The sequence below is a fragment of the Oryzias latipes genome, chromosome 16, assembly GCF_053564925.1.
Source record: "Oryzias latipes strain Hd-rR chromosome 16, Olatipes_Hd-rR_3.1".
NCBI lineage: Eukaryota > Metazoa > Chordata > Actinopteri > Beloniformes > Adrianichthyidae > Oryzias > Oryzias latipes.
Genome location: NC_136252.1, coordinates 30,278,004 through 30,304,816, shown reverse-complemented (window position 1 = coordinate 30,304,816; position 26,813 = coordinate 30,278,004). Strand labels below are relative to the sequence as shown.

Below are 26,813 nucleotides of genomic sequence, written 5' to 3'. Positions count from 1 at the left end.
AATGAGAAAACTTTTGTCGTTTTCTTGGACATAGTTTTCTGCAGAGCGGCAGGAGTTAATCAGAAATTCCCCTCTGAGTTGTGGGCGGAACTTTTGGTGCAGAGCAGCTCCGTTCCCTTCCCGTTGCTAAGAGTTTGGAGCAGGGTGCTTGTGGTCCACCCAGCATATTTTTTACTTCCCAAATAAACTCTTTTCAGATTCACATCAATCTCAATAAAGAAATAATCAGAAATGCAGTTTTACCCCTCATACATGTCCTTCATGATCAGGGAAATGCTACAAGAACACAGTAAAACACCAAAAACATGATTTTCATAACAGTGGGTCTTAAAAAAAAATCAAATGGAAAAAAAACAATCTGCACAATCGTGTAAATTAGAATTTGAAATTATATAAACTATCTAATGTTTTTATGTGTCTATTTTATAGGAGTTTAAAGAAAAACTGATCTAGAATTCAGAAATAAAGAATCTTTTGTTTTAATGGTGAATTTCTGTGACAAGTGATCATATGGATGCGAGTTCCTGGGAAAACAATGAGGCTTTTGTGTTCACAGTCTTCCCTGAAAAACTCACTCACGTTTTCTTTATCTACCTGTTGCTCAACCTCGCAACAATTCCCGTAAGCAATTGTGCATGCATTTCTTTTTTTCTATGCTGACCAACATTCCTCCCATGACTTCATGCTTGACTGCAATCTGACAGCTTCACAGGAATTTTTATTGTCTCGGAGTTAATTATTACTTCAAAACAAGTGTCAATAGAGCTGAAGCAGTGAGATTGTTCCATAATTTCCCTTTAGGAATAAAAAAAGCCCCAAATCTGTACGGAAACACCCCCACACACACAAACACCCACACTGAAGGAAGAGGGATAGAAGGAAAGGCAGACGCCTACAAGGGGAGGGGGGCAAAGTGGAATACCAGTCACAGGCAGCCCCATCCAGCACTGACTCATTTCCTACTCACAGCAGAAGACAGCCCAGGTCGACTTGTTTTTATAATTCAGTTGTGCTCAGCTGCCAAACACAAGTCTGGATGCACGTCTGAGGTGAGTAGCACTTTTTCTTTCTCAGACTCTCTGGGTGTGGAGACTAAAAATCCCACAGTCCAGGCCTGTTTGTCTAATCATCTTCAAAAAGCATTGGACTGCTAGAGTTCAGAAGTGTTTGAGAGAGGCAGATCCAATAATTCAGCCTGAAATATTTCCAGTTTTAAATGGAGCATTGGTGTTGCACTAAGATGCTTTCAAAGTAGATCAACATAAAGAAGATGGGTGTGTTTCAAGCCTGGATCAGCATACTGCCCCATCTTAATTACAACCATTCACTTTTTAATCCTCTTGTATTTTGGCAGTTTTCCACGTGGCTTATCTGTCTCTGAACCATTCAGCGGGGTTCACTGAGGTCATGAGGAGCTTGTTTTTGGGTCCTTTCTCCTCTCACATGGGCTTGTTTTAAGAGAAACTAAACAATTAGGATCTAAATATGGATTATGTGCTGCTTTTACTACAATCACAACAATTCTGTGTGCTTTGGCATGAGTGTAACCACCTCTATAAAAGCAGAAATTTAGGCTTTCTACTACATGGTAATGAAATGTTTAATGACTGTTAACAGCCCAAATGAGGAAACATGTCAAGAATAATCTGATAGTATAGGAACTGTTGCTGCACATCTCTGTGAAGTGGTAATCAGAACCAGCAACACTTGTTTTCATAATTCACAAAAAGAAAAAAAAAACACAAACAAAGGGGTTTCTGTCCATGATCAGATGTCAGGCTGTTAATCAAATAACAAAAACCAAAATGATGTTATTATTGTATTAATGTGCCTAAAACATCTTTAAATTCAGCTTAATTTTTGATGGCAAAATATTCTGTTATCTGCCTTCTTTATTTAGGTTCAGGCTCATGGTACACTCTCTTCTTGGAGAAGCAGTGCTGTAATGAAGTACAATATAAAATTCCCCCAAAATATCCCACAAACCGGTGAAAAAATGTCTTTTAATACAAATCCTGTTAGATTTTTTTATTGCAAAACCTAAAAATGATCTGCTAAAATGTTGTTCATTTAAAACTACATTTGCTTCCCTTGATGTGTGGTTGGAAGCAAAAGACTTTTTCTTTGCTCCTCATTTCAAAATCCTATTTTCTTAAAGGGTGCACTTTCTTCTGTTCACTTTTGATTTTTATTTCAAAAAAGAAAGTCAAAACTCTCCAATTTATAACTTTATTAATACTGTATGTTTAAAATAAACTTGACTTCAGAGTTGAAATGAAAGAAACTTTAGTGACCAACCTCACCCAGAGGAATTGTGTGCATGTCAGCATAGTTGGATGGGGGCAAAGATGGTTTTGCACAAGAGAGCCAGATTGATGGTAAAAGTAAACTCTTACTTTTTCACTTCCTCTGTTGGATTTTTTTTTCAGGCTTTTCTTTAGAAAACTGTTGACAAAAGCGCTTTGTCTGTTATGACATCCTCGGCTCGTTCGGTGAGGGGTCAGTCACCGCTGGATAGTGGTCTAACCAGAAAAAAGGGTTAAGTTAATGGAGGTTAAGATACATTTAAGACACGTATGTTTATGAAACACCACTTGACACATCATTATCAGAAAAAGTATATAAAAAAAAATAAAAAAAAAGGCAAGTAATAGAAATTGCATCCTAATTTATTTTCACTTGTAATTTACGGTAAATTAAGTCTACAAACCAAAGGATCAAAAAGTTTCAGAAGGTTTATAAAGAAAACTTGTAGTAACCACATTGACCTTTTTGTCATAAACGCATTACAAAGAAATACAAAATTGAATTGATAAGACTCTGTGAGGCAACACTTCTTTGTCACGAAAGCTGAACAGTTTCAGAATGACGGGTGTATTTTGCACTGTGAAGAAATGAAGAAACAGGTTTTAGTCCAAATAATGAAGCAGTTCCTCTACCCTTATATTTTTACATTTTCCTTGGCAATTTTTTAATGTTCTGCAGAAACTCTTTCAAATCATTTTTACATGTTTTTTTTTCTCACACTCCAGGGAATCACATCAGTTGCTTAAATGCATTCAAACATCCATGACTTTTAAAATGTTGATAAAAGTTGTGATACAATGGACAAATGCAAACAAACTATGAAAGAAAAATTGAGAATTACTGCAAACTGTTCAAGTTTTGTTGCTTTTTATTTTCTATAAACATGTAAAAGTAAATATTTCAGCGCAGTGGAGGGATATTGCTTTAGATGAACCTGTAATAATGAGTTTTTAGAGTAATGTGCAGTTTAACCCTTGTGCTATCCTAGGCACTTTAACATTGGGAGTTGGGTCATCTAGACCCAAGACAGTGCGCTGAACCTTTTTTCTTCAATGATTTGTGATCTTCACTGGTGTCCATGGATTACATGAAATCTTTCCACCTTTATCCACCTTTGTCATGGTAGGGAGAACACGTCAATGTAAGGTTGGGGTCATCTAAGATAGTAGAAGGGTTAACTGAGATGGTCAACTGACCTTTGTTGCTGCATAAGCAGAAAGGAAAACAAAGAGTTATGAGCACCGCTGAGTTTGATGAGAACTTTATTTCAACCTTGAATTCTTACCATCTTTTGACAAATTGAGGGTTCTTAACTATATGCTAGTGTTTCCACATGAACAACTATGATAAAACTCAAAAACAATCAGTGCTTTTGCTTCCAGGTGTGCAGAAACACCTTGACCTTCTGAGACCCAGACTTGTCCAAGAAGTGACTGAAACAAAACCAAACAGACTGAGATCGAGGAACAAACTTCTCATCAGAGTGAAAACAAAGTATTTTAATCTGATTAGACGTACATTTCTAATAATAAAAATGACTTGAAAGGTACAACTTTGAGAAAAATTCATCACGTCAATATTCACTCTCTCTTAAAATCTTCTGTTGAGCAGCACCCACAATGCAGTGGGCCTTAGAAAGGAGTGACCACAAGGTCCACCTACAATCTGAAAACCCTAGCCGTTAAAAGAGAAGTTTGGTGGCTGATCAAACCTAAAAGATAAAAATCGATGTGGACTTTTTTAAAGTCCATCAGCAACAAACACTGTCAAAAGAATTTACCTAAACACGAAGTAGACATTCAAATGTTCTTCACTGAAATAATTCCTTTATACCAATCAAATAACCGAGGTTTTCATATCAAAAGTTATAAGGTCAAAAACCAACAGAGCAAATATTTACCAGGAAAATGATTTTTCCCTAAAACCCTGTCTCATGTAAAAGCTTTAAGGCTGCAACTATAACTAAACCAAATATTGTCCAATTCCTTTAGTAAGTGACCTTACTTGAAGACACAAAGAACAAGATTATCCTGGTGTTACTAAGTCACCGATTACTCATAGTTTAGTTACTAGTTACTTAAACGCCTGGTTTCACAATGCAGCTCAGAAACAATGAATGGAGAAGAGCCAAACCAAACAGAATTTTTTTATTTCCTAATAACCCGAGACTTCTTCCTTTCTTATCCATCAGGTTTTAGCCTTAACAGCTTTCAAAACATTGACTCTTAAAAACCTAAAACTCCTTTTCTATTTTACCTTCAATGGTGAGATAAAAAGAGTAGTTTTCAACAAATGAGATTTGCCTACACTGTGATCCACTTACAGAACAAATAAACCATAACAGCTTGAACATCTGCAGCCCCCAGAAACACTGAAGCTCTGTTCAAATCCGCTTAAACTATTAGCTACCCCTAGAAAGCATGTCTGAACTGGGTAATGAAAAATATTTAGAGCACAATGACTCGGTAAAACACGTTTTCATGTAGGCATACCAATTAGGGAGCAAGGTGTAGGATGTCAGATCTAATCAGTGTTGGTTCATCAAACCCACAGTAGCTGAAAACACCTCCTGATTCAAGCAGAAGTGGTTTTTGCTTCGACTGTAATCTGCAATACTTAAGGTCTTTCACGATAAGCACATCTCATGAATTTCAGCTTCTTTCTGTCACCTTGTTCTAATTTTTATTTCAAAATTCAATCAAATTTAAAACAGAACTCCATAATTTGCCATTTAAAACACTAAAATGTTTTAGTTTAGAAGCAGAATTTTTGTTGTTTTGACATCATCTTAGGATTTTAGTCTAACTGGATGACTTCTTGAAAATGAACTGCTCAGCCGTGAAAGGATTGAGCAAATTCTGAAAAAAAGCAGGGTCTGTCTTTGAATGTAAAATTGCTTAAGCAAAGTATTTTTGCAACCAGCTAATTACCTTAAGCCTATATGTTACAAATATACCTTAAAAGGAACCAGTTCTAATGAACGAAAAACAAATGTTGATGTTTGTCAGGAACAAAATTATAATTTAAACACGTTGAGGGTAATTGTGGAGGATGAGCGTGCTGACCTGCAAATCTAGTGCCTGCAACATCAGCAGAAGAGCAGCTGTGTTTGTGCACAAGCAGGTAAACACCGAACCTCATTAAACCGCTGTGAAGACCAGTTGTTGCTGTAACAAATCTGCTTTCGGATACATTTGCAGGACTGCTCTGGAGCAGTGGATGCTTTACTGGCAACATGTCAATGAAACAACTTAGCCACCAAATATTGAGCGCAGGGTAAACAGCAGATGCCGTAATAAAGCTTTGAGCTCTTAGAATGACGCTTTAAATGTCGTATGCAGAGATATCAAAGGTAAAAATCAATGATGGAAACATGTTTTTTTTGTTTTTTTTTCGTTTTTTTACGGTTTTTGTCCTTTTCTCTCTTCAAAGAGAAGAAATCATGTTAATCTAAGAGAATTATGATTAAAAGTCCCACTCCTATAATCTTTTCAGCTATTGTAAAAGCAATAAAAATTGCAATATTGAAGCTATTCAGCCGTATGGTTCTGAGCCATACGAGGAAAACAAAGACGTTTGTCTGCAGGTGGATGCATCAGCATGAAGCAGGGAGCTAGTGAAAAGGCCAGCATATGTTACAAATAAATTCTAATTCAAACTGCATTTTTTGTCTGCTCCTGGTTCGCAACAATTTGAATATAGAAAGACTCAGAATTGCATTTCTGAGTCTTTCTTTATACATATTTATCATTTATCATCAGAAAAATGCTGCAAGAAGACATTAAAAACACTAAACACAATTTTCACCTTCAGGTTTTCAAAAGCACCATGCTGAGTTGTTTTTAAATATTTTTTCATGTAAGCACTAGTCCTTTAACACTTTTTCTAGGTGTATTGTATTTTTCCCAAAGTTTCATTTAACAGACAACTTCTAATTATTTATAAACCTAAAAAATAGATCCTTTTATCTAGAGAGGGAAACCCAAGTTTCAATCACTAGGGGGCAAAGCAGATTAAGAGAGGGCTTGTAAGGGGAAGAAGATTGTATTAGACAAGTTGACTCGAAAGAATCATTGCCTTAGTTGTCTATTTATGACAACAAACATGTTTAAATTTTTGCCTAAAGATGTCCTGGATCAATTTTAGGTCAGAGAATCGTATCGTTCTAAGTGAACCAATATCAACTATCAATTGCATTGGCAACCACAAATTATGATATGAATTGAATCATTGTGAAAAGTAATCATTGCATCCCTAGTTCTACATTAAATATCAGGTTGTGGCAAATGGAAAAAAAGTAAAACAATTCATAAGGGCTCCTTCAAATACCTACAGCTTATTTTCCTCATGATTTTCTAGCTGCATTCCTTCTTGAGCTCCTTGTGCTTTTGTACAAAACAAACTGTTTACAGACCAAGTGCTTATCTGTAGGTGACTCAGGTGCTGACAGTGTCATTTTGGTTAACTTCCGTCATAACATTTGGGACTGGTACAGTTTATGAGGCTTGCTTCTGTGAAATAAAAGAGGAGGATGTCACTGCTTTCTTCCCCTGTAGAGAAACTGTTCCAGGATGAAGTGCCAGTTTCCTTCTCTATATAACTTTCAGGATTAGCAATGTTACAGTTCTCATGCAGATGTTTAACAACACATGTCTGAAGCTCACATGGACTAACAGCAAAAATTTTTTCTACTAGACATATTATCTTATGAGCTTTATGAACATAACATTGACTCTTATCTTGATCTTAGAAAAACAGTTAGTGTTATCAGCAAACTGAGAAGCTCAAAAGGACCATAAGATATTCAGCAGCAGTGAGGATAACATTTTTTTGCACAAATCTAAAGATGATAAGCGTTGCAGGGAACAGGAAGCTTTATTCCTGGGTTAGAGTATGAGTCACACAAGGAGGTCTCAAGTTAACGTCCAACCAGGTGAAAGCCATAAACTCAACCACAGAAGTTTGCAAACATGCTTCTATTAAAAAATAAATAAATAAAAACAAGATCTTTTTTTAATTTATTTTAAAAACCTTCACGTTTGACCTTTTGGGGTCATACAAACAGACCGTGACTGATGTGATATCCAAATTCCGTCACAAGTCCCTAAACCTTTATGTCATGCGGGACTATCTAGTGCCCTGGATTTTAATTCAATTTGGACACATGATACAACTTTTTGGATTTTTTTTAAACAGGAAAAATGTCTTCACCCATTTGGAGAGGTAAAAACCTAAAATGATTCAACATTTTACGGAGACCAGACCAAAATCCCTTCTTTAAAGGGCAATAAGTAATGAGTGAAGAAGGAATAGGCAAACAACCTGAGTTTTTTAAGTGTCAATCTTTGTTGATGATAAAAACAAATATATCTTGAGAAGGACACAGAAAAAAAAAAAAAAATATTGGTAAATGGCTTATGCTTATATAGCACTTTACTACCTCCTTGGAAGGCCCACAAGTGCTTTACAGTCACAGTCCCATTCAGCCATGCACACATTCACACTCCCCTCCCGAACTCTACACCAACTTATAACCACCTGGAGTAATATGGGCTTTAATGTCTTGCTTTGACACATGGGCGGGCACAGACCCCGTTATTTTTCAACTAGGTCAACCACTTCACCTCTGCACCATGGCTGCCCTATTAACTAAAAGTAGAGCTTATCTCTGTTTTTACTTCCGTTTATTATTAAAAAATATAAAAAATGTTATCTTTCAACTGTTAACGTTAGCACTTCATATCACTTTTCTTAAACAAGTGAAAACACAACTTTAGTCTCACATTTTGTCTCAGCTGAGAAACTAAGATTTATTTTAGTTTTCATGGACTTTTCAACTTTTCTAAATAAATAATATTGTAAACAACATTTATAATCAAAACACATGAAAGCAAACATAGGGTGTAAACAGTTGTTAAAGTAAATTTTCATTTGCAAAAAAAGAAGAATAGTGCAGTTTTACATTTCTTAACATCTGAAAAAACCTAATCTGGAATTTAATGAGCTGCTGAAATACTTGTCATTTGTCTTAAATGGATTGAAAAAAATACTTAGAACATTGCTGGTTGTAATTGTATTAATTTCCTTCATATCTACTGTGATTGCAATAAAATCCTTATTTTAATACAAACTAATTTGAATTTTTACTTTTTTTTTACAATTCACTTGAAAAATCTGTTAATCTGGCAATTGTTCAAAATATGACGGAATATCTCACAAACTACTAATCTATTCTAATCACCAATAACTAAAGATATGTAGGAAAAACACATATGCGTTTATTTCGAGCATGTTACTATGGCACGACATCAAACTGTTTGTTTAACCGATGTCATAAAACTTTATGGTTTCTCCACGTGGACACTCAAACTGTGTGTAATCTTGGAGTATAAATGCAGCCTGCAGGCTGATGTTGAAGAAAGTGTGTTTGCAGCCATGAATGATCAAACTGGGTGAGTGCGTTGGAGTGTTGCACTGTGTTTTTGGTGCATCTATTTTCAATTTCCATGAACATTGTATTTTGTGCTGCAATTAATTTGCACCACTGGGGTAAGAATTACTTCTAGGATATGTTAGAATTAAATGGACAGCAGCTCCTCTGTCTGGTCTTTACAGTTGCAATAAGTATGAATGTTTCTCATTTACAAACAATGTCTGCTGACCTCCAGGTGGTTTGAACATGCATGATCTGAGACAAATGATATGGTATGAAATTACAGATGAACTCTACGCTTCTATACAGTTCTAATTAAAATAGATTTATCTTGTGTGTTTTTAGTTAACCAGACAAGCATACTCTTCCTTTTCTCGAGTTTCCACTATTGGCCAATTGTTTATTTTATTTACACATTTCCAATTGTAATTTTATTTTTGCTTTATTTCATTTATTTTTTTCTTCATTTTATTCTTTTATTTTTATTCCTCTATTTTTGGGCTGCTGGTAATTGGAGCTATACCCAAATTAAACAAACAATTAAAAAAAATGTGGAATTAACTTTAAAGCCCAGTGGAATATTGTACGCTTGATTCAAATATTTAGAAATTAGAGGTGTCCAGCTCGATAACTCCTTCTCGACACGGCATCCATTTTTTTTTTAACCGGAAGGATCGCTCGGTAGTGATTCGAGTACCCCAAAAAATGAGTAACTAATGTAAAAAATGTGTTTTATATATATATATATATATATAAGTGTATGATATGTTTTGTATTTATTCCTTCCAGACAAAAAAACAACAACAGCTGTTTACAATTCAAAAATTAAATTACTTACATTTCTTTTCCTTCTCCTTTTAAACAAATTTAAAGCGAATCAACACAAAACACTGGAACCACAAAAGAAAATAAAAGTTAAAATGTGCAAGCCAAAAAAAAGACTTTCATTCACTCAGGTTGGCTGTTTAAATATCAGCTTTAAGGAGCTGATGTGCCCCGTTCTGGAGAAAATTCTTTCATGTGTCTGTACAGGTTGGTTGTTGAACTGTTTTTTTATTTAATTATTTTCCTTCCTGTAGACTTTACACTCTTATGGTATTTTATTATAAAAAAAAAAGTCCATTTAGTACTGTCACTGTTTTTCGTTACGTTTTGTGTTGTTCCCCCATCGCACTCTCAGTCTCTTCCTCATATTCGTTCATGTGCTGCTGCGTGTGTAACGCCCCCCCCCCCCTTCTCATTTATGAGCGACACATCATTAGTAAAGATGAACGTGATCATAGTTGCCAATAGCATATCCAAAGCTAACATCACAAAGCGACACATTTGCCTCATCAAATAGTTGTTATACCATTATCCAGATAAAATGACAATTACACACCTTTGATCAAGCATTTTAGAAAAAGACAAACACTGACTGAGCTTTAAAATCTTCTTGAAGTCATTATGTATTGACGACGTGTGCTCTGATGCATTACCAACAGGCAACCAGCAGATGTCACTATTTCTAACTAAAAAGATCCGAGCAGAGTGTCGATCTTAGTTGTGTTGAAGTTGGTCAGTGCTTCACGGGGCTTTATTTTGGCCATTACTATTAGAAATGTAAAATATAGAATAACGCAGACTGAAAAACGTAGAAGGAAGAAGTATTATTGGAGATGTTGCAGACAACCCAAAATAATCCATGCGCTTGAAGCAACTGTAGGTTTTGACCATCACACAATTAAAGTAATTCCAACGAAATCTGAATCAGAGCAAAGGTGCTCATCTCTGGGTCAGAATCAGCTTTTTTACATTAATTTGTAAAGTAAGTAAATCAATAAACTTAAACATGAAGAAAACCATGGAGAAACAAAAAGTTGACAAAGCAGAACAGACAATCTGAAAACCAGACACTTAAGGGAAATTAACTGAAATGTAGATGGCTGTGGATCATGATTAACCTGAAACTGGTGTGCAGCAACTCAGAACATGACCAAAAACATTTAAAAAAAAAAACTTTGTGTAAGGATTGCAAAATTTTGTTTTTTAGTTTAAAAAAATGTTGGATTTATAACAAAAGTTTGAGAGATATGGTAATTTACAAATGTTAACACTGGATCTACAGTTCTGGTGTTAAATGACTTAAAGACCCACTCCAATGCATATTTGTGTTTTTGTCATTTTTCACGTTTCTGTGGCGTTTTTTTGATTATTGAGGACATATATTAAGATAATAAGAAGTATTCTTTATTCAAATTGTTGTGTTTATGGAGCAAACGAAAAAATGCACTTTACAAAAGAATGTGTTTGTGACTTAGAAAATATGCTACGTGAGCCACAAGCTCCCTGCTCCGAGCTCTCCGCAGAAACTATGACCTAGAAGTTTTTTTGTCTTGGCTAAAAACGGCATCATAATCTCAATCAAAAGACCACTGGATACACTATTAAAAGTTGATTGGAGTGAGACTTTAGGAACAGAAAGGATAGTACAGGGAAAGTACTGTACTGTAGTGCAAACCTGAATTTTGTGCTAAATTTGATCATTTACTCACGGAAAAAAATCAAAAAAAGTTTTTGTTAGAAATTAACATTGCTACTGTATGACTCCCTTGTAAAAAAGTGAACAGTAGTCCTGTTTTGTTTCATTTCAGATTCATCACAATGATCTGTGCTGTTCTTATGTTCAGTGGGCTCCTCATGGGGACTCTCTCATCCCCAACTGTATTCCCGACCTCATCTTCCACTGAGAAAAAACCCTGCCGGATCTACAACAATGGCCGATCTGCAGACTGTCGAGGACAACAACTTTACAGAGTGCCGCCAAGACATCTTCCCCCCACTCTTGAAGACATAGATCTCTCCTACAATGAAATTAATGCTGTCCACGCCTCTGATTTCCAGCATCTCCCGCGCCTTCAAACTCTTCAGCTGCAGTACAACAACATTTCGCACATTGACAACAATGCTTTTCAAAACAACACGTTACTGGAGCATCTTGACATTTTTAATAACTCCCTACTGGAAATCCCTACAGTAGCTTTAGAGCCTCTTTTCAATCTAAAAAAGCTTTTTATGTCCAACAATTTATATAAACACGCCACTTTAGCCGACAGTTTCTCCAAGTTTGTCAAACTACAGATACTGTCTATGGGCGGTCCTTTAGTTATGGGTCTAAAGAAGAAGGATTTTTATCCACTCAAAAGTATCAAGTTACATACGTTTGCAATTAAGTGCTCCTCCAACCTCAGCTATTATGAGCCTGAAAGTTTAAAAGTCGTACAAACAACTATAATGGGGTTTGATATGGCAGTTGATCAGTTGCCGAGTGCTCTCCATAACATGCTACACGATCTAGCCAACAAGTCATTCCAAGTCATTCAGTTTCGCAACCTCTTTGAATTTACATACTACTTAGGAAAGGATGACATTTTTCAAGGTTTGCGAAATGTTAAATCCCAGCAGCTCATTTTTCATAGAGGCAAATTTAATGAGAACCTTCTGAGGATGGCTCTGATGAACTTACAAGTGACCCCCATCAAACGGCTGAGGCTTCAGTACATCGACTTCGCCCGTTCACCGACATTTGTCGACAGTGGCGTGGGTTCCAGCATCACAAACCTGGCACTCGACAACTTGGATCTTTGGTAAGTATTTTAGAGCCTTTTGTTTTTGTTTTACTTCTAAAATAAGTTCTCAAAACATTAAAGTAAAATTCAACCCTTGGGACTTCAGTTGTACTCATGCAGTGACTTTAAACATTAATAACAGTTAACAAGAAAAAGGAAACTTTTTCTGTATTTGAGCAGATGTTCAAGGAACATTAACTGCTTCCACACATATATTGGGGTAAATTTGGAGTTCCTGCCCTTGACTGGCTTTTGTCAAAATTTCCAGATCATAGTATGTTTGAAAATACCATTACTTTTGAAAATACATTTCAGTCTCAAAAGTAACATTTTAACAAGTCTGAATTCTCCCAGGGGTTCAATTTAACCTTTTAGAGTCCCCCTCTGATGAGATTAATGTTTTTGAGATTTTGACGTGTACGTGTGGCATTTTTCTTATAAAATAGAACACATCTGATAAAAAATATATATTGTTATAATTAATTATCTCTCCTTTTAAATTGCTGTGAAACTTTCGCCAAGACACTTTGTTTGAATTCCTGAGCCATTGTCACAATGGATCAGGAGCGCATGCTCATTGCGCTTTTTAAGTGTGACCAATGCTGGATTGTGTTGTTAAAATTAAACTTAAAGTTAAAGTCCCAAATGTGTTCTCCGCATTTGAGTTCTCTCTCTGGCCGAGGCTTGCTGTCCAAAGAGGGTGAAAATAAAAACAAGAAATAAAATCAGGGAACCTTTTTCATTATTTCCTTAATGAGAATAAGAACAAATATCATAAACTTCAAGAGCAAGCTGGCTCCCCATCCCGTGGCAAGTCTCTGTCTGGCCGCCTGCTCGCCTCCCAGGAGCCGGTATAGTGATCCCAATTGCTCCAGCTCCATCAGCCCTGCGACAGGCTGACTAGGGTGTACCCGCTTTCGCCACACCCGTCACTCAAATTGTGCCACAGGACCTCAGATTGTGTTTGTACCATTGAAATTGGCTCCTGGTGTGAACACAACGGTTACCCGTAATCCTAAACTTAACCCTTCCTCTGGGTCTCTGCAGCCAAGAAGAAAGTTCAGCACTTGTACATATTTGGAAAATTACATGCAAATAGTCACTCTCTTTCTTGGATTGAATTTGCAAGTGAATTCAACAGTCTACATGCACTAGCATCAAATCTCTTCTGAGCCACAGCCAGTGCTTGTTGCTGGTGCAATGCAGCTTTAATTATAATGTAATTTGAAATATTTTTCAAGGGCTTATCATAGTTCTTTTTCGTGTGTTTTTTTTTAAACAGCAGGATCTGGTACACACATTAGTTTTGTTATTCTTCACATTGTCCAAAAAGTGTTGATTTGGAACCAAAAAATGTCCCTTATCACCGTTTCTTTTTCGCTATAAAGACAAGCTTTTGAGAAGAAAGACTGTCAGTCGGTGTTGTTTGTGCCCCCCCTTGAATCAAGATCTACAGTCATGCAAGACACAACTATCATCATCCGAAAGGGGGGATCAAGGGCGGGGCAACTCAGCTCAGCACCAATGGCCACGCCCAAATAGATAGACAGACAGACATGAAAAATGGCTTTTTAGGATATTTCAGTTGTGGAATTTTGGCTAAAAACTTCATAATCATAATTAAAACAACACTCGGAATCTTAAAGAAAAATTGTAACAGGGGGACTTTAACACCACAGATGTTACGGACGACACCTAAATAACAAATGCTCGTTAACATACCTTAACTCTTTGTTTACGCGATCAATGTAAATCAGCCAATTCTGCTTGGGAGATAGGTAGTTTTGCACTGATATATAAAACTTTATTAATGTAAGGTGTTACATAATGGCGCAAAGCAGCTTTTCTCCACAATAAAATTTTCTGATCTACGTTGATTGGGTTCACACTTTACTACTGTAAAGTGTTGCATATCAGTGTAAGACTGCTTTTTTCTGTTTCAAAACCAGCTGGAGTTATGTCAATTGTGTAAACAAGTGAAGATTGGGGCAGTCTAAAGAATGTTGCCTCTAAAGCTAAAGCTCTGGTGGTAAAGGGTTAAAAGCAGAAAAAAATCCTTAGAACCTTGACACAAAATATTGTTTGATCTTTTGGCTTGCAAACATTTTTAATGCGGAGGTGGTGTGGTTATTTGATTGACATATGTATCATGGTGTATGATAGATCAATTTGGTGCACCATCAGGCAGTTACGTTTTTTGACTATTTTCATTTTATGCCAGAAACAAATGTAACTGTTATGGAGATTATTTTTCTGAACACTGGAAGAGACTAAAAAATTAAATGTCAATCTAAAATGTAAAAGATCATAAAAGACCTAAACCAAAATCTGCACAGTACCTCTCTTTATGAATTCCTTCCAAAAAATTGCCAAGTTCTAAACATTAAACTCTCTCGTAGGTACATCAGCAACCCTGACATCCTGCGGTTTGACTGGCGCTTCACCTGGTTCAAAAAAATCAAGCACCTGTCCATTCAACATGTGTATTTCAATTCAGTACCTTGTGACTCCTGGTCAGAGATGGAAGGACTTGAGATACTGGATGTGTCCAACAATCGACTGCAGAATGACTATGTCTTTAACCAACGCTGCGATTACAGTGGCACTATGCCTAATCTACACACCTTCAACATGAGCACCAATGACTTGACAAGCTTGAAAGATTTGTCATCTCTAACAAGAGAGTTCAGCCGGATGCAAGTGTTTGATCTCAGCAACAACAAACTGGGGTCTACCCAAGAGAGGGAAGACTGCATCTGGAAACAGAACATCACTCATTTTATTGCTCACCACAATCCACTAGGAAGCAATGCTTTCAATTGTCTGCCAACCACAGTACACTACTTGGATCTCTCCTACTGCAACCTGGACCAGTTGGAAATGACATACTTCAGAAAAGCTACCAACCTGAAACACCTCCTGCTGAGTGGAAATAAAATCAAGTTCATTCCATCTAAGTGGGAGAGTCTCTCCCTGCAGTTTCTGGCTTTAGATGGGAATTCCTTTGGCCTGATTAGCAAGGAATCCTTCCAGCACATGCCCCAACTGTCTGAGCTTAGTGCAGGAAACAACCCTTACCATTGCACTTGTGAGCTCCATGCTTTTGTGGAGGACACATTGTCAGAGGGAAAGATTAACCTCACAGACTGGCCTTTAAACTACAGATGTTACCACCCAGAGCCTTTTCTCAACACTTTCATATCCAAATATTTTCCTGGCAAAGTTGCCTGTGACATTCGATTGGTTATCACCATCAGCGTTGTTGTTACGGCAGCAGTGATAATGGTACTTGTGCTGATTTGCTACATTTTTGACCTCCCATGGTACACTAAAGCCACTTATCAGATCATCAGAGCCAAATACAGAGCTCACAAGGAAAAAGCAGTGGGGGAAATGGAGACTTTTACCTACCACGCCTTCATATCGTACAGCCACTCTGATGCTGACTGGGTCAGGGACCAGCTCCTGCCCTGCTTAGAGAACAACAGAAACCCCTATCGTCTGTGCATTCATGAGCGGGACTTCATGCCAGGAAAATGGATTATCGACAACATCATTGAGAACATTGAATCCAGTCGCAAGGTACGGAAAAATATTTTGTAATAGTGTTACTATTAAAAGATAATTTTATGAGAAGAGGAACTTGGTAAATGTGTGATATTCTGCCAAACTGATTATTTTCCTCCTGATAAAGGACATTTTTGATTAATCAAGTGACGCATGCCTTACTGTCAAACATTAGGGCAAAAGGACTAATCAATGGTAGGGCCATTGTGTTTATGACAGTCATTACAGAGTAGAACAACAATAGAAGATGAGTTTAAATCAGGGATAAGCAATTCCAGGCCTCGAAGGCCACATCCCTCTATGTTTTCCAACATACCCTGCTTTGACATGTTCTAATTGGATGGAGACACATGAACCAGGTAATCAGTCATGAGAAGGGCTTGGATATCTGGAAATTATGCAGACACTGCGTCCTTTGAGGCCTAGAGTTGCTTATCCCTGATTTAAATGCAGACACCAGCTGAGGGTCTGTAGCAGTTTGGTGCAGGACCATAATCCAGGCTATCCTGGACATAAAGGTATCCAGTTTTAAAATTTTTGAACATTTATAGAGAAAATATTTAAAGCTAACAGGTTTTTTTTCATATGATGTCAAACAGAAAAAAGTAATTGTGTTTTCCTTTAAGGACAATAGATGGAAAAGAGATGTAATGGCAGTTTGCGCCGCACACTGTAGATGTTGGTGACAGTTATTTTTAGAGAATTTGCAAATTACTACTAGCAACCATTAGTCATTAAGGCTATGTTGAAGCTATGTTCACATCCCCCTCGGTAAGCGCATTTTCAAGCAACCCCTTCCAATGAATGGTCTATGTAAAGTCTATGTATATGCGTGTTCATGCATTCCGACGCAAATCTTGTTCTTGAGGTCTATGTGTGTCATGCGCAGCCCTTGAACGCACATTGAAAGTTTCACCAGGTTATACGTTGAACAATGAAGGACTTCAATTAAGTAGTGACAAATGGATTACATCCTCTTCAATAACCTGAGGTGCCTACCATTTGAAAATTTATCATGGGGAAATTAAATTTGTCAGGAAGGATCTTGAGGACCAACCCAAAAACGACAGACCCAGGAATGCAACTTAATATTTATTGGGCTGAGGAGACTGGGGAGCTGGAGCTTGCAGTACTCGGAATAGGCACCAGAGGGCGTTGCAAGAGGTGGGAGCCGACAGCAGGCTGAGAGGAGAGTCGAAAAACAGTCACTAAAGGCCCGTACACACCGGGACGAATATTCGCCAGGCGTTATTCGCCAGCGTTTTTCGCCACGTCTTTTGTGTTCACACCCAGGCGATTTTCGCTGACGATGAGCCGAGCGAACATGCAATTTCATTCCCTGACATTAGATGGCGCTTAATGTAAACAGAAATACTCCTGTACACAAGGTGGCGCTGCGCAACTTTACGATTCTTAAAGTCGCTTTTCACTCAGAAGAAGAGAGCAAGTATTTACGCGCTTGTCAGAGTCATACAAAGAAAACATGAATATTTCAAGCACCAGTAGCTCCAACTGGTGCTTCGTTCGGGGATATTTTAGAATGTCCGTCATTATTTCTTCGCGGCAGTGTAGACGCTACTTGGCGTCTAACTGTCTTCAGTTTTGTGTTTGAGCGCCCCCAAGTTGTGTTTTACTGTAACTTCAGAAGCTCCAGACACGTGTGCAAAAGCGCCATTCTCATTGGTCGAATAGATTTCGACGCAACGCGTCGAAAAATAAAAAACGAACCCGAGGCGTTTTTTTTTTTTGACGCTTTGGCGCGTGGCGTTTTTTCGCCTCGGTGTGCACACTCACATTGGTGCCCTTTGTTTAGTCACGAGGAGTTAAACTTTCGCCGACGAAATTCGTCCCGGTGTGAACAGGCCTTTAGAGAGAAGCGAGAAGGGGGGGGGTCGAAGCATGAAAACCTTGACTGAAGAAGTCCTCTAGAGGCCAGAACCGGGGATGAGAGATTCTTGGGATGGATCCGACTTGGAATAGCAGTCTTGTGGAGAAAAACACGGAGTGAGAGCGTCGGCTGACGAGCAGGCAGAATGCTTGGTTTCCTGAAGCGTGACAGGTAAGTAGATGTTTGGCTTGAGGACCTGGAGTGTCAACATAGACAGGGCGTGAGGTTAATAACTTGAACTTCAGCTCAAATCACAACAACAAGGCTGGTAGTCAGGCAAAAAGGCTAGACGTTCCGGCAATAACTGAGACTACGTGGCAGGCTTAAACACTGAGGCGTACAGGTGAGGAGAATCAGACCTGATGAGCGGCCGCTGAGAGGGAGGGGCAGCGGCAGTCATGACAAAATTAATACTTGGCTGGAATTTTTTGACAACAAGTCAGTCAAATAGAGCTGTGAAACAAAAAGCCTAGCACAAGGTTTGTGAGATTTGAACTGCTTTAGTATTGAGTAGCAACAGTCCAGCATGCACACCATACGTTCCTACATACCGGCCACGTGTGGCACATTCAAGAACACGCTGTATTGGTGTCATATAATTCCAGCCGGGCAGAAATACCACAATGATTAATTTCTCCTTTATGATTATGTTTACAACAGTTGGAACTTACATGTTTTGACAAGGACGCTACATTAATGTCAATACCAAATCAGAGTATCTGTCTCTGATTGGTCACAATTCAGCATTTGCCTTATTTAGCGTCAAGAGGTTCAATTGTTTGAACTTCCAGAACGCGGTTAATGATTATAGAAATGAGTCAAAGCTTTTTTACATTTGTAGAAATATTTCATTCTTCTTCTTTTGTTAATTGTTTTTCCTCAGATCATTTTCGTCCTTTCCCGTCACTTTGTCAACAGCGAGTGGTGCAACTACGAGCTCTACTTCGCTCAGCAGAGAGCGATGGGAAAGACTTTCAGTGATGTCATCCTTGTGGTAAAGGAGCCCATTGATCCAAGTTCTTTGCCCAGCAAGTACTGCAAGCTCAAAAAGATGCTGAGCACCAAGACGTACCTGGAGTGGCCGCAACAGCCAAACCAGCAGCAGTTTTTCTGGGCACAGCTAAGGAGTGTTTTGGGCAAACCCACTGAGACCCAAGACAGGCCGCACAGCATCAGGAAAAGAAACTCAGAGGGAAGAATTTCAGTAATCGGGCCTCCAGTGGAGAAAAATATGCCAAAAGAGGACATGCCTGATGCAGACAGTAAAGATCTTGAGTTTGATGAGGGGAATGGTATTGAGCTGTCAAACCTGAGACAAATTCCCATCATGGTATTATAATATGAGCATTTGACAGTTGATGCCCTCAGCTCTGCTTTTCCTCTGACCAAAGACCATCAATTAAAATTTGTGTCAGACGGAACCTCCTGGTGGATGATGGAGCACCATATTAAGACTTCTGTGGCAAGTTCCTAATAGGAAGATGGTCTGTTGCATTCTTGCACATTGGAAATGAGATCATGAATGATAATTTGACTTAAAGCTAAACAAAAAAAACAAAAACTTTAAATGTAGGGACTCACAAACAATCCTCAATAGCTGTTTCAACTACTTTAGCTGCATCAGTTCTAACATTGATTATCTGAAGGTCATGTGAAAAATATTGTGACTAAAACCATGGTACTACAAATTTAAAAGCGGATCTGTTGTTACAGAAAAGTTATCACACATTGATCATTTTAAATCTGAAATAGGAATTTAGGTGGAAATTATAGGGAAATACGTCTGAAGAAACCCTATTTTTTTTTGGATGGAAACATAATAAAACAATATTTCATACAACTGTTGTAAAAGTCCAATTCTAGTTCTTTCTAGTAGAACATCGTTGTTGTTGTTTTTTTAAACTCTACAATGTTATATATCTTGCACTATTAAAAAAAAAAAACTTATTTCTGTACCTCAGTCAGACAGACAGGTCATGGAGAAATTAATTTAAAAAAAAATGAAACTGGGACATTTTTTGGTGCTTTCCCTCCAGCTTTACTGTCCTCGCATTTATTGTCGAGTTATACCAATGAAGAAAAGACAAATGCTGTAAATACATTACAAACCAAATCTCAATAATAGCTCTTATTTCTTTTCATTTCACACTAGGATCAGTTTTAGTGTTGACCACTAGGGGCTGGCGATGTGCTGACATATCTCCAAAGATAACTGCTGTGACCATGAGCTGATATTTTCTTCACACGTACGCAGCAAAACATATGACGCATTATTTTATAATGTGTAGAAAATGAAATCGGATTTCAGTAAACAGGGATAATTGTGTCTGCCAAAAGTACATGTAAAGTATTTTTTTTTAAATACACTTTGTGTTTTGATATTTTTGTGCCCTGAATAACTGAGATGTATTAAATGTTTTTATTAAGTTGTTTTTGAGCATTGTAAGTAAAAACAGATTTTTTTTTCTTGATATGGAAATGTTCAAGCCAGTAAATTAAGTTTTTTTCTTTGCTTCAAATGAGATTTCTTGGCTTACATGGACGCATGTGAATCAGGTCTGCTCTCTTTGTGTAAAGTGAAAGAAAAAGAAAGGCGATGAATGTTGAACAACACTGCCGTATATGTTGGATAAAGCTCTATACAACAGTCCCGTGCAAATGTGAATTGCTCCAAGTAAAAGATGACTTTATTTCTTCCTTGAAAGGTATTGAACAGAGAAGTTGATGATGTTCAAGGGGTCATTTATAAGCTTCAAGTAGAATCCCTGTGTGTGACAGCCACCCCTAAAATGATGACCATACATACTCTTAATGTAAAGTGATATCAAATGTTGATTTTCAACAAAAACTGTTAAAAAATTTAAAAAGAGGTGGAACTTTCTGCTTTTACAATTATTCTGTTGTACTTATAATATGCATGATCCTGAAGTGTTTTATAACCAGCCAGAATAAAACAAATTATGATAAAATATGTAAGATATATACTGAACATATGATAACACAAACAATCTAGGTGCATTTCTAAGCTTACATTAGCCCTACAGAGCAAATGTGTTCATGCATTGCAGTTTTGCATGTTTGAGGCTATAGAACACAAACGTTTGACTAAATGTCTTCACCGTATGTGATGTTATGCAGGATTAGTTCTGGATATCAGATGAATGGCAAAGCTCCCGCAACAGATTAACCAAAGAGGATGCAAATGTTTAAAAACTTTCAAAGACTCCATGCCATGTTGAGATATTGATGCAAAGCAGTTTCAATGACTGGCAGGACTGTGCCTGAGTTATGAAGTCAGTCAAAATGGACTTTTAATAAATATGGATATCTGTTTACTAATGATCCCCCCTAAGGCCCTCACATTGAATTAATAAAGAAATAAGATAAATCCTCACATAAATGTTATAGGGCCAGACATTTTCTTCAGTCGAAATGATGGCTGTGCACTTTTATAAAGTGTTGGGATGAAAACGTGCAGTTTTGCAGACGAACAGGTGACCTCCTTACATGGACATGCAGCTCGCCTGCTTTGTTTGAGGGAGGCGCCATCTGATCCAGCTTTGGGTCCGCAGAAGCGCTTATAACAGATGTGGTGAGAGTCGAGCTGCAGCCACTTTGATCAGCACCTGTTAGTGACACAAACCAGGTGAGTTCTCGCTCTCCATCTGTTATTTCTTTTTAATTTTTATCCAATAGTTTTGTGCACAGCAGGAGGTTTCATGCTGACTGATGTTTTTTTTTTTTTTTTTTAAACAAGTTTTGTGCTTTAACATTAACTTATTCATCCTTTACCACAACCAGTGTTGAGTGATACAATCATCTTAGGTATGTGATATATCTCTAAAAAGTCATGCTAATTTTGCATTTATTGCATCAAATGCTTTATTCATGTGGCCTCTGTAGGCTAACAAGAATCCTTATTCTCTGAAAGTTATGATTCATTTTTTTTGGAGTTATCAACCAGTTTAAGGGTGAAGCAATTTGAGAGAAATGCAACCTTGGGTTCAAAGGGTTTTGTGTCTCCCAGGGGTGTTGTATGCAGGGGGGTCAGGTCTTTGTCCTCGTGCTATAATGCAAGTGGGAGGTGAAACTGCCCTCCCGCATCCACTTCTCGGGTATCAGAGATTGAGGGCAGGTGGAAGCTTAGAGGTTTAAGTTTTTTTTTCTTAGAAACATCTCTGATGCAATTTGGGTTAGGGCACCTGTTGCAGACATTGTTTTCTATATTTTCTAGTTTTCAATCTTACTTCACAATAAATGCAGCGAACAAGTGCACAGTCACTCCACATAACAGTAATGTATTGTTTATAAGCAAACTTATGTCAGTGTAGCATATTTTAGCTCCTTCTAGAGCATTTTTTGCTAAAAACTTTGAACAAGAAAAAGTTACAATCTGAGCTTCTCTTGCAGATGGAGGCAGATTAATTTCCTTTACTTCTTAAAATGTTCTTTTCTTCAATTGCAGGGTTGCAAAATGAGTGCCAACCTGCAAGGAGCCATGGAGGATCTCATCACAGTGTTCTACAAATACTCTGGAAAAGAGGGGGACAAGTACAAGCTCAACAAAAAAGAGCTGAAGAACTTGTTGCACGAGGAACTTTCAGAATTCCTCGCCGTGAGTTTCCAACTAACAACAAGAACCTACTTTTATTATGTGCTCAAACATGACAAGATTGAATGAATCACATTAGGAGAAATAAAATACAAAACTGTCATTTTTAGGGTCCAAATGAGGCGAGTGTTGTGGAGAAGATCATGACCGACCTGGATGAAAACAAGGACGGAGAAGTTGACTTTCAGGAGTTTGTGGTTCTGGTCGCTGCCCTGACTGTCGCCTGCAATGAGTTCTTTGTGGACAGTATTAAGAATGCCAATAAGTAAAAGGGAAACTGACAGTCTCTGTAAAACATCTGAAAATTCAGCTTTTTAATTACCCATAAAGAAACACACAGTCCTATAACTATTTAAATATTAGAAGCTCACGTTTGCTTAAAGTCACCAATCCTAATAAAGCTTTATGAATACCTGGATACATTTATGAGGAAGTGTTCATCATTTTATAAGTCAAAATGAGTGAAGCTGATTGGCTAAAAGGTGCTAAAAGAAGCTGTGACTGCCATCTGTCTGTCATTTTATTTTTACTCCTGTTCCAACAGTGTTTTTCTTTAAGAAAAACAGCTTGACTAACATGTATCTTTTAGAAGGGAAAACATGCATTTTTAGGCAAGGCTGCACAATAAACAATAAAGATTAGAATCAGGACATTTTGAGATGTACAGCTAGAAGTGAAAGAAAAGATGAAAATGATTCCAAAAGCAGAGACGTGCAATGGAGCAGCAGAGCTTTGCTGCTGATCTTTTTATTTTGAAATTAGAAACATTTGAAGCTGTTATTCTAACTGAATATAAACTAAATTTGTTTCAATTTATTAAAGCTTCAAAACAATTAGAGGCATTACTAAAAGACGCTCTTATCTCCAGCCCAGAGTGGGATTCATTTTTTCTGGAAAGCTTTTTGCTCCATCTCATTTATTATTTATTTTTACATCTTCTCCAACAGGCTGAAATCCATTAATAGACAAATGCACTGACTAAAATCATTAAAATCATGGAATTTTCATGTAAAATTTACCAAATCAATATAATAAACAATAAATATAATAAAATAAGATATGACTCAAAGTGCAAAAGTCAAGGTGAGGACAGGAATAGAGCTGGTCAGAAAGAAGACATTTTCCTGCTGAATATTCCAATAGTTTTTATTGATACAGTGGTGGACAGAATAGTTGGTACCCCTCAGTTAAAGAAAGAAAGTCTACAATGCTCACTGAAATGACTTGAAACGTTAAAAAGTAACAATAGATTAAAATTTATAAAAAAATTAATAATCAAAATCAGCCATTACTTTTGAGTTGTTGATTAACAGAATTATAAAAAATAATAATAATAATAATGAAATAGGGCTGGACAAAAATGATGGTACCCATAACTTCATATTTTGTTGCACAACCATTTGAGGCAATCACTGCAATTAAAGGGTTTCTGTATTTGTCAATGAGCCTTCTGCACCTGTCCACAGGTATGTTGGCCCACTCCTCATGAGCAAACTGCTCCAGTTGTCTCAGGTTTGACGGATGTCTTCTCCAAATGGCATGTTTCAGCTCCTTCCACAGATGTTCAATGGGATTCAGATCTGGGCTCATAGAAGGCCACTTCAGAATAGTTTAACACTTTTCTCTCAGCCATTCTTGGGTGTTTTTGGCTGTGTGTTTTGGATCCTTATCCTGTTGGAAGACCCATGACCTGCGACTGAGACCAAGCTTTTTGACACTAGGCAGCACATTTCTATCCAGAATGCCTTGATAATCTTGAGATTTCATTTTACCTCGCCCAACTTCAACACACCCTGTGCCAGATGCAGCAATGCAGCCCCAAAACAGAACTGAGCCTCCTCCATGTTTCACAGTGGGGACAGTGTTCTTTTCGTTGTATGCTTCATTTTTGAGTCTACGAACATAGAGCAGATGTGCCTTACCAAAAAGCTCATCTGTTTTGCCTCATTTGTCCAAAGGAAATTTTCCCAGAAGCTTTGTGGCTTGTCAACATGCATTTTTGCAAATTCCAGTCTGGCTTTTTATGATTTCCTTTCAACAGTGGTGTCCTCCTTGGTCGTCTCCCATGAAGTTTACTCTGGCTCAAACAACGACGAATGGTGCGATCTGACACTGATGTACCTTGATCTAGGAGTTCACCTTTAAAGTCTTTGGAGGTTGTTCTGGGCTCTTTGGTTACAGTTCCAACTATCCGTCTCCTCAATTTGTCATCAATTTTCCTCTTCCGGCCACGTCCAGGGAGGTTGGCTACTGTCCCGTGGGTCTTAAACTTCTGAATAACATGTGACACTGTCGTCACAGGAACTTCAAGCTGCTTAGAGATGGTTTTATAGCCTTTACCTTTACAATGTTTGTCTATAATTTTGTTTCTAATGTCCTGGGACATTTCACTCCTCGGCTTTCTGTTGTCCATGTTCAGTGTGGTACACACCTTTTCACCAAACAGCAACGTGACTATTTGACTCCCTTTAAATAGGCAGACAGACTCATTATGGGTTTGAAAACAGCTGTGATGTCAATTAAAGGACATACCTGAGTTCATCATGACCCGCTGGGCAATTAGTTCTGTCTAATATGGAGGTAGCATCATTTTTGTCCAGCCCTATTTCCTTAGTTTTTTTTTTTTTGTTAAATACTTCTGTTAATCAACAACTCAAAAGTAATGGCTGATTTTGATTATTTAATTTTTTCTATCAATTTTAATTTATTGATACTTTTGAACGTTTCAAGTCATTTTAGTGAGCATTGTGGACTTTCTTTCTTTAGCTGAGGGGTACCAACTATTTTGTCCACCACTGTAGGTGAAACGAGACAGAGTCCAAAGGGAGCTGCTTACGTCGCAGCAGATCATTAGACGTTTTCAATATTATTCTTATCTTTTTTAAGCTTCGAAAGTTGATTACAACGTGCACAAAAAGTCACCAAAACTTGCAAAAACATTCAACCTGGAGAAAAGTAATCTACTTTAGAGTGAACAAAATGCACTCCATCAAATATTAGCCTCTTGTTTCCCATTTCTAAAATCCACTCAAAGACATCAGTTTTACCCAAACAAAACTTAAAAATCATCATGGAGGTGACTCGTGGCCTACAGGACCAAGCAATTAAGAAAAGCATTTAGAGACGTGGTCCACTGAGTCTAAATGTAAGTTGTGTTACAGTTTTTCTCAGTTGCTTTAGTACAATTCTCAGATCAGAATTGAAGTTTGCAAATACGTGTGTGCATTTCTCAACACAATTTGTACAAACAGCAAAACACTATGGATTTATTGCAAAAGCCTGTAACTGGCTCAAAATCTTTAGTTCATCTTTCAAAACTAAGTCTTTATGTCCTTGAACATGTCAGTGCCATCAGAATGTCAATTGTGTCATTGTCTACGAACAAGACAGTCAAATTACTTAGTCATGTTGTCAGTATAACTGTATACTTTAAAGGCAGGTTCTGATATAAACTATGGCTAAAGTTTTGATGACAATTATTGTAAAATGTAAGTTACACCTTTTTTGTTTGATTGCAAGAGACTGGACAAGATTCACATTTACACTTTTATCGTTCATATTGTAATTTGTTGACAGACCATGTCATACCAACATAGAAAAAACCCACTGCAAACAGTAACACAAAGGGAAAAAAAAGATAGGACAATATTCTGTACAAGAGTACAGGCAGTGCAGTAGGAATTGGTGTGGTCTTCCTACACCTCTTGCTGTTCCTGTATGTTAGTTGGGCCACAAATTCTCATCCACATCACAGCGACCCCGTCCAATTCCTTGTCCTTCTATTGTCAGACATAGAACATTGTGTTGTGATTCACCCATATACAGTATATACTTGCCGGTTGATTGTCAATGAGATGAACCTTTGTTAGAGGAAGTCAAGTCACCTGAGAGCAATTTACCAATTCAGGACAGATTTAGACAAAAACATATAAAATGGAGATGTATAGAAATATGTTTGTCACATTATGACAACTTGGTCAACCATTTTGCAGTAAATGACTTATACGATGAACTAATGACTAGGTGTTTTGAGGAGTAAGACTATTGCACAGTGAACTATATAACACATTTTGATCAACATGACATAAACAATTGATAATGTAGCAAAGAGCAGAGAATTGTACATAAGCATTTGCATGGATGTACCAAAGCAATTGCAACTTGTTCAAAGAAGTGAGAAACTGCTTATATGATGTGCACAAGTGACATCATGATGTGAAGATTGAACAAATAGTTTTGGGAATTTCATTCTGATCTGAGAATTGTACTAAAGCGACTGAGTGTAAAAATGAATCTGATTGACCTTTGAACTTGAGAAAGTCCTGACATCTTGTAAAAAAACAAACAGCTCTTAAATAGTTGTGATCTCTGCTTGTTTGTGATTTTATTGTACATCAA

The 26,813-nt window shown here is 37.5% G+C and overlaps 2 protein-coding genes across 2 annotated transcripts; both read left to right on the top strand.

The window, feature by feature from the left end:
• The first annotated feature begins 907 nt into the window (after positions 1-907).
• Positions 908-20,684, top strand: tlr18 (toll-like receptor 18). Its single transcript, XM_004078474.4, has 4 exons — positions 908-1,049; positions 11,374-12,366; positions 14,748-15,930; positions 18,687-20,684. Exons 2-4 carry the CDS (start codon positions 11,384-11,386, stop codon positions 19,140-19,142), a joined length of 2,622 nt encoding a protein of 873 aa, XP_004078522.1. The 5' UTR covers positions 908-1,049; positions 11,374-11,383; the 3' UTR covers positions 19,143-20,684.
• Positions 20,685-21,331: 647 nt separating this feature from the next.
• On the top strand, positions 21,332-22,833 carry s100a1 (S100 calcium binding protein A1). The gene is made up of 3 exons (XM_023963844.2): positions 21,332-21,449; positions 22,269-22,418; positions 22,526-22,833. Exons 2-3 carry the CDS (start codon positions 22,278-22,280, stop codon positions 22,682-22,684), a joined length of 300 nt encoding a protein of 99 aa, XP_023819612.1. The 5' UTR covers positions 21,332-21,449; positions 22,269-22,277; the 3' UTR covers positions 22,685-22,833.
• Positions 22,834-26,813: the final 3,980 nt, after the last annotated feature.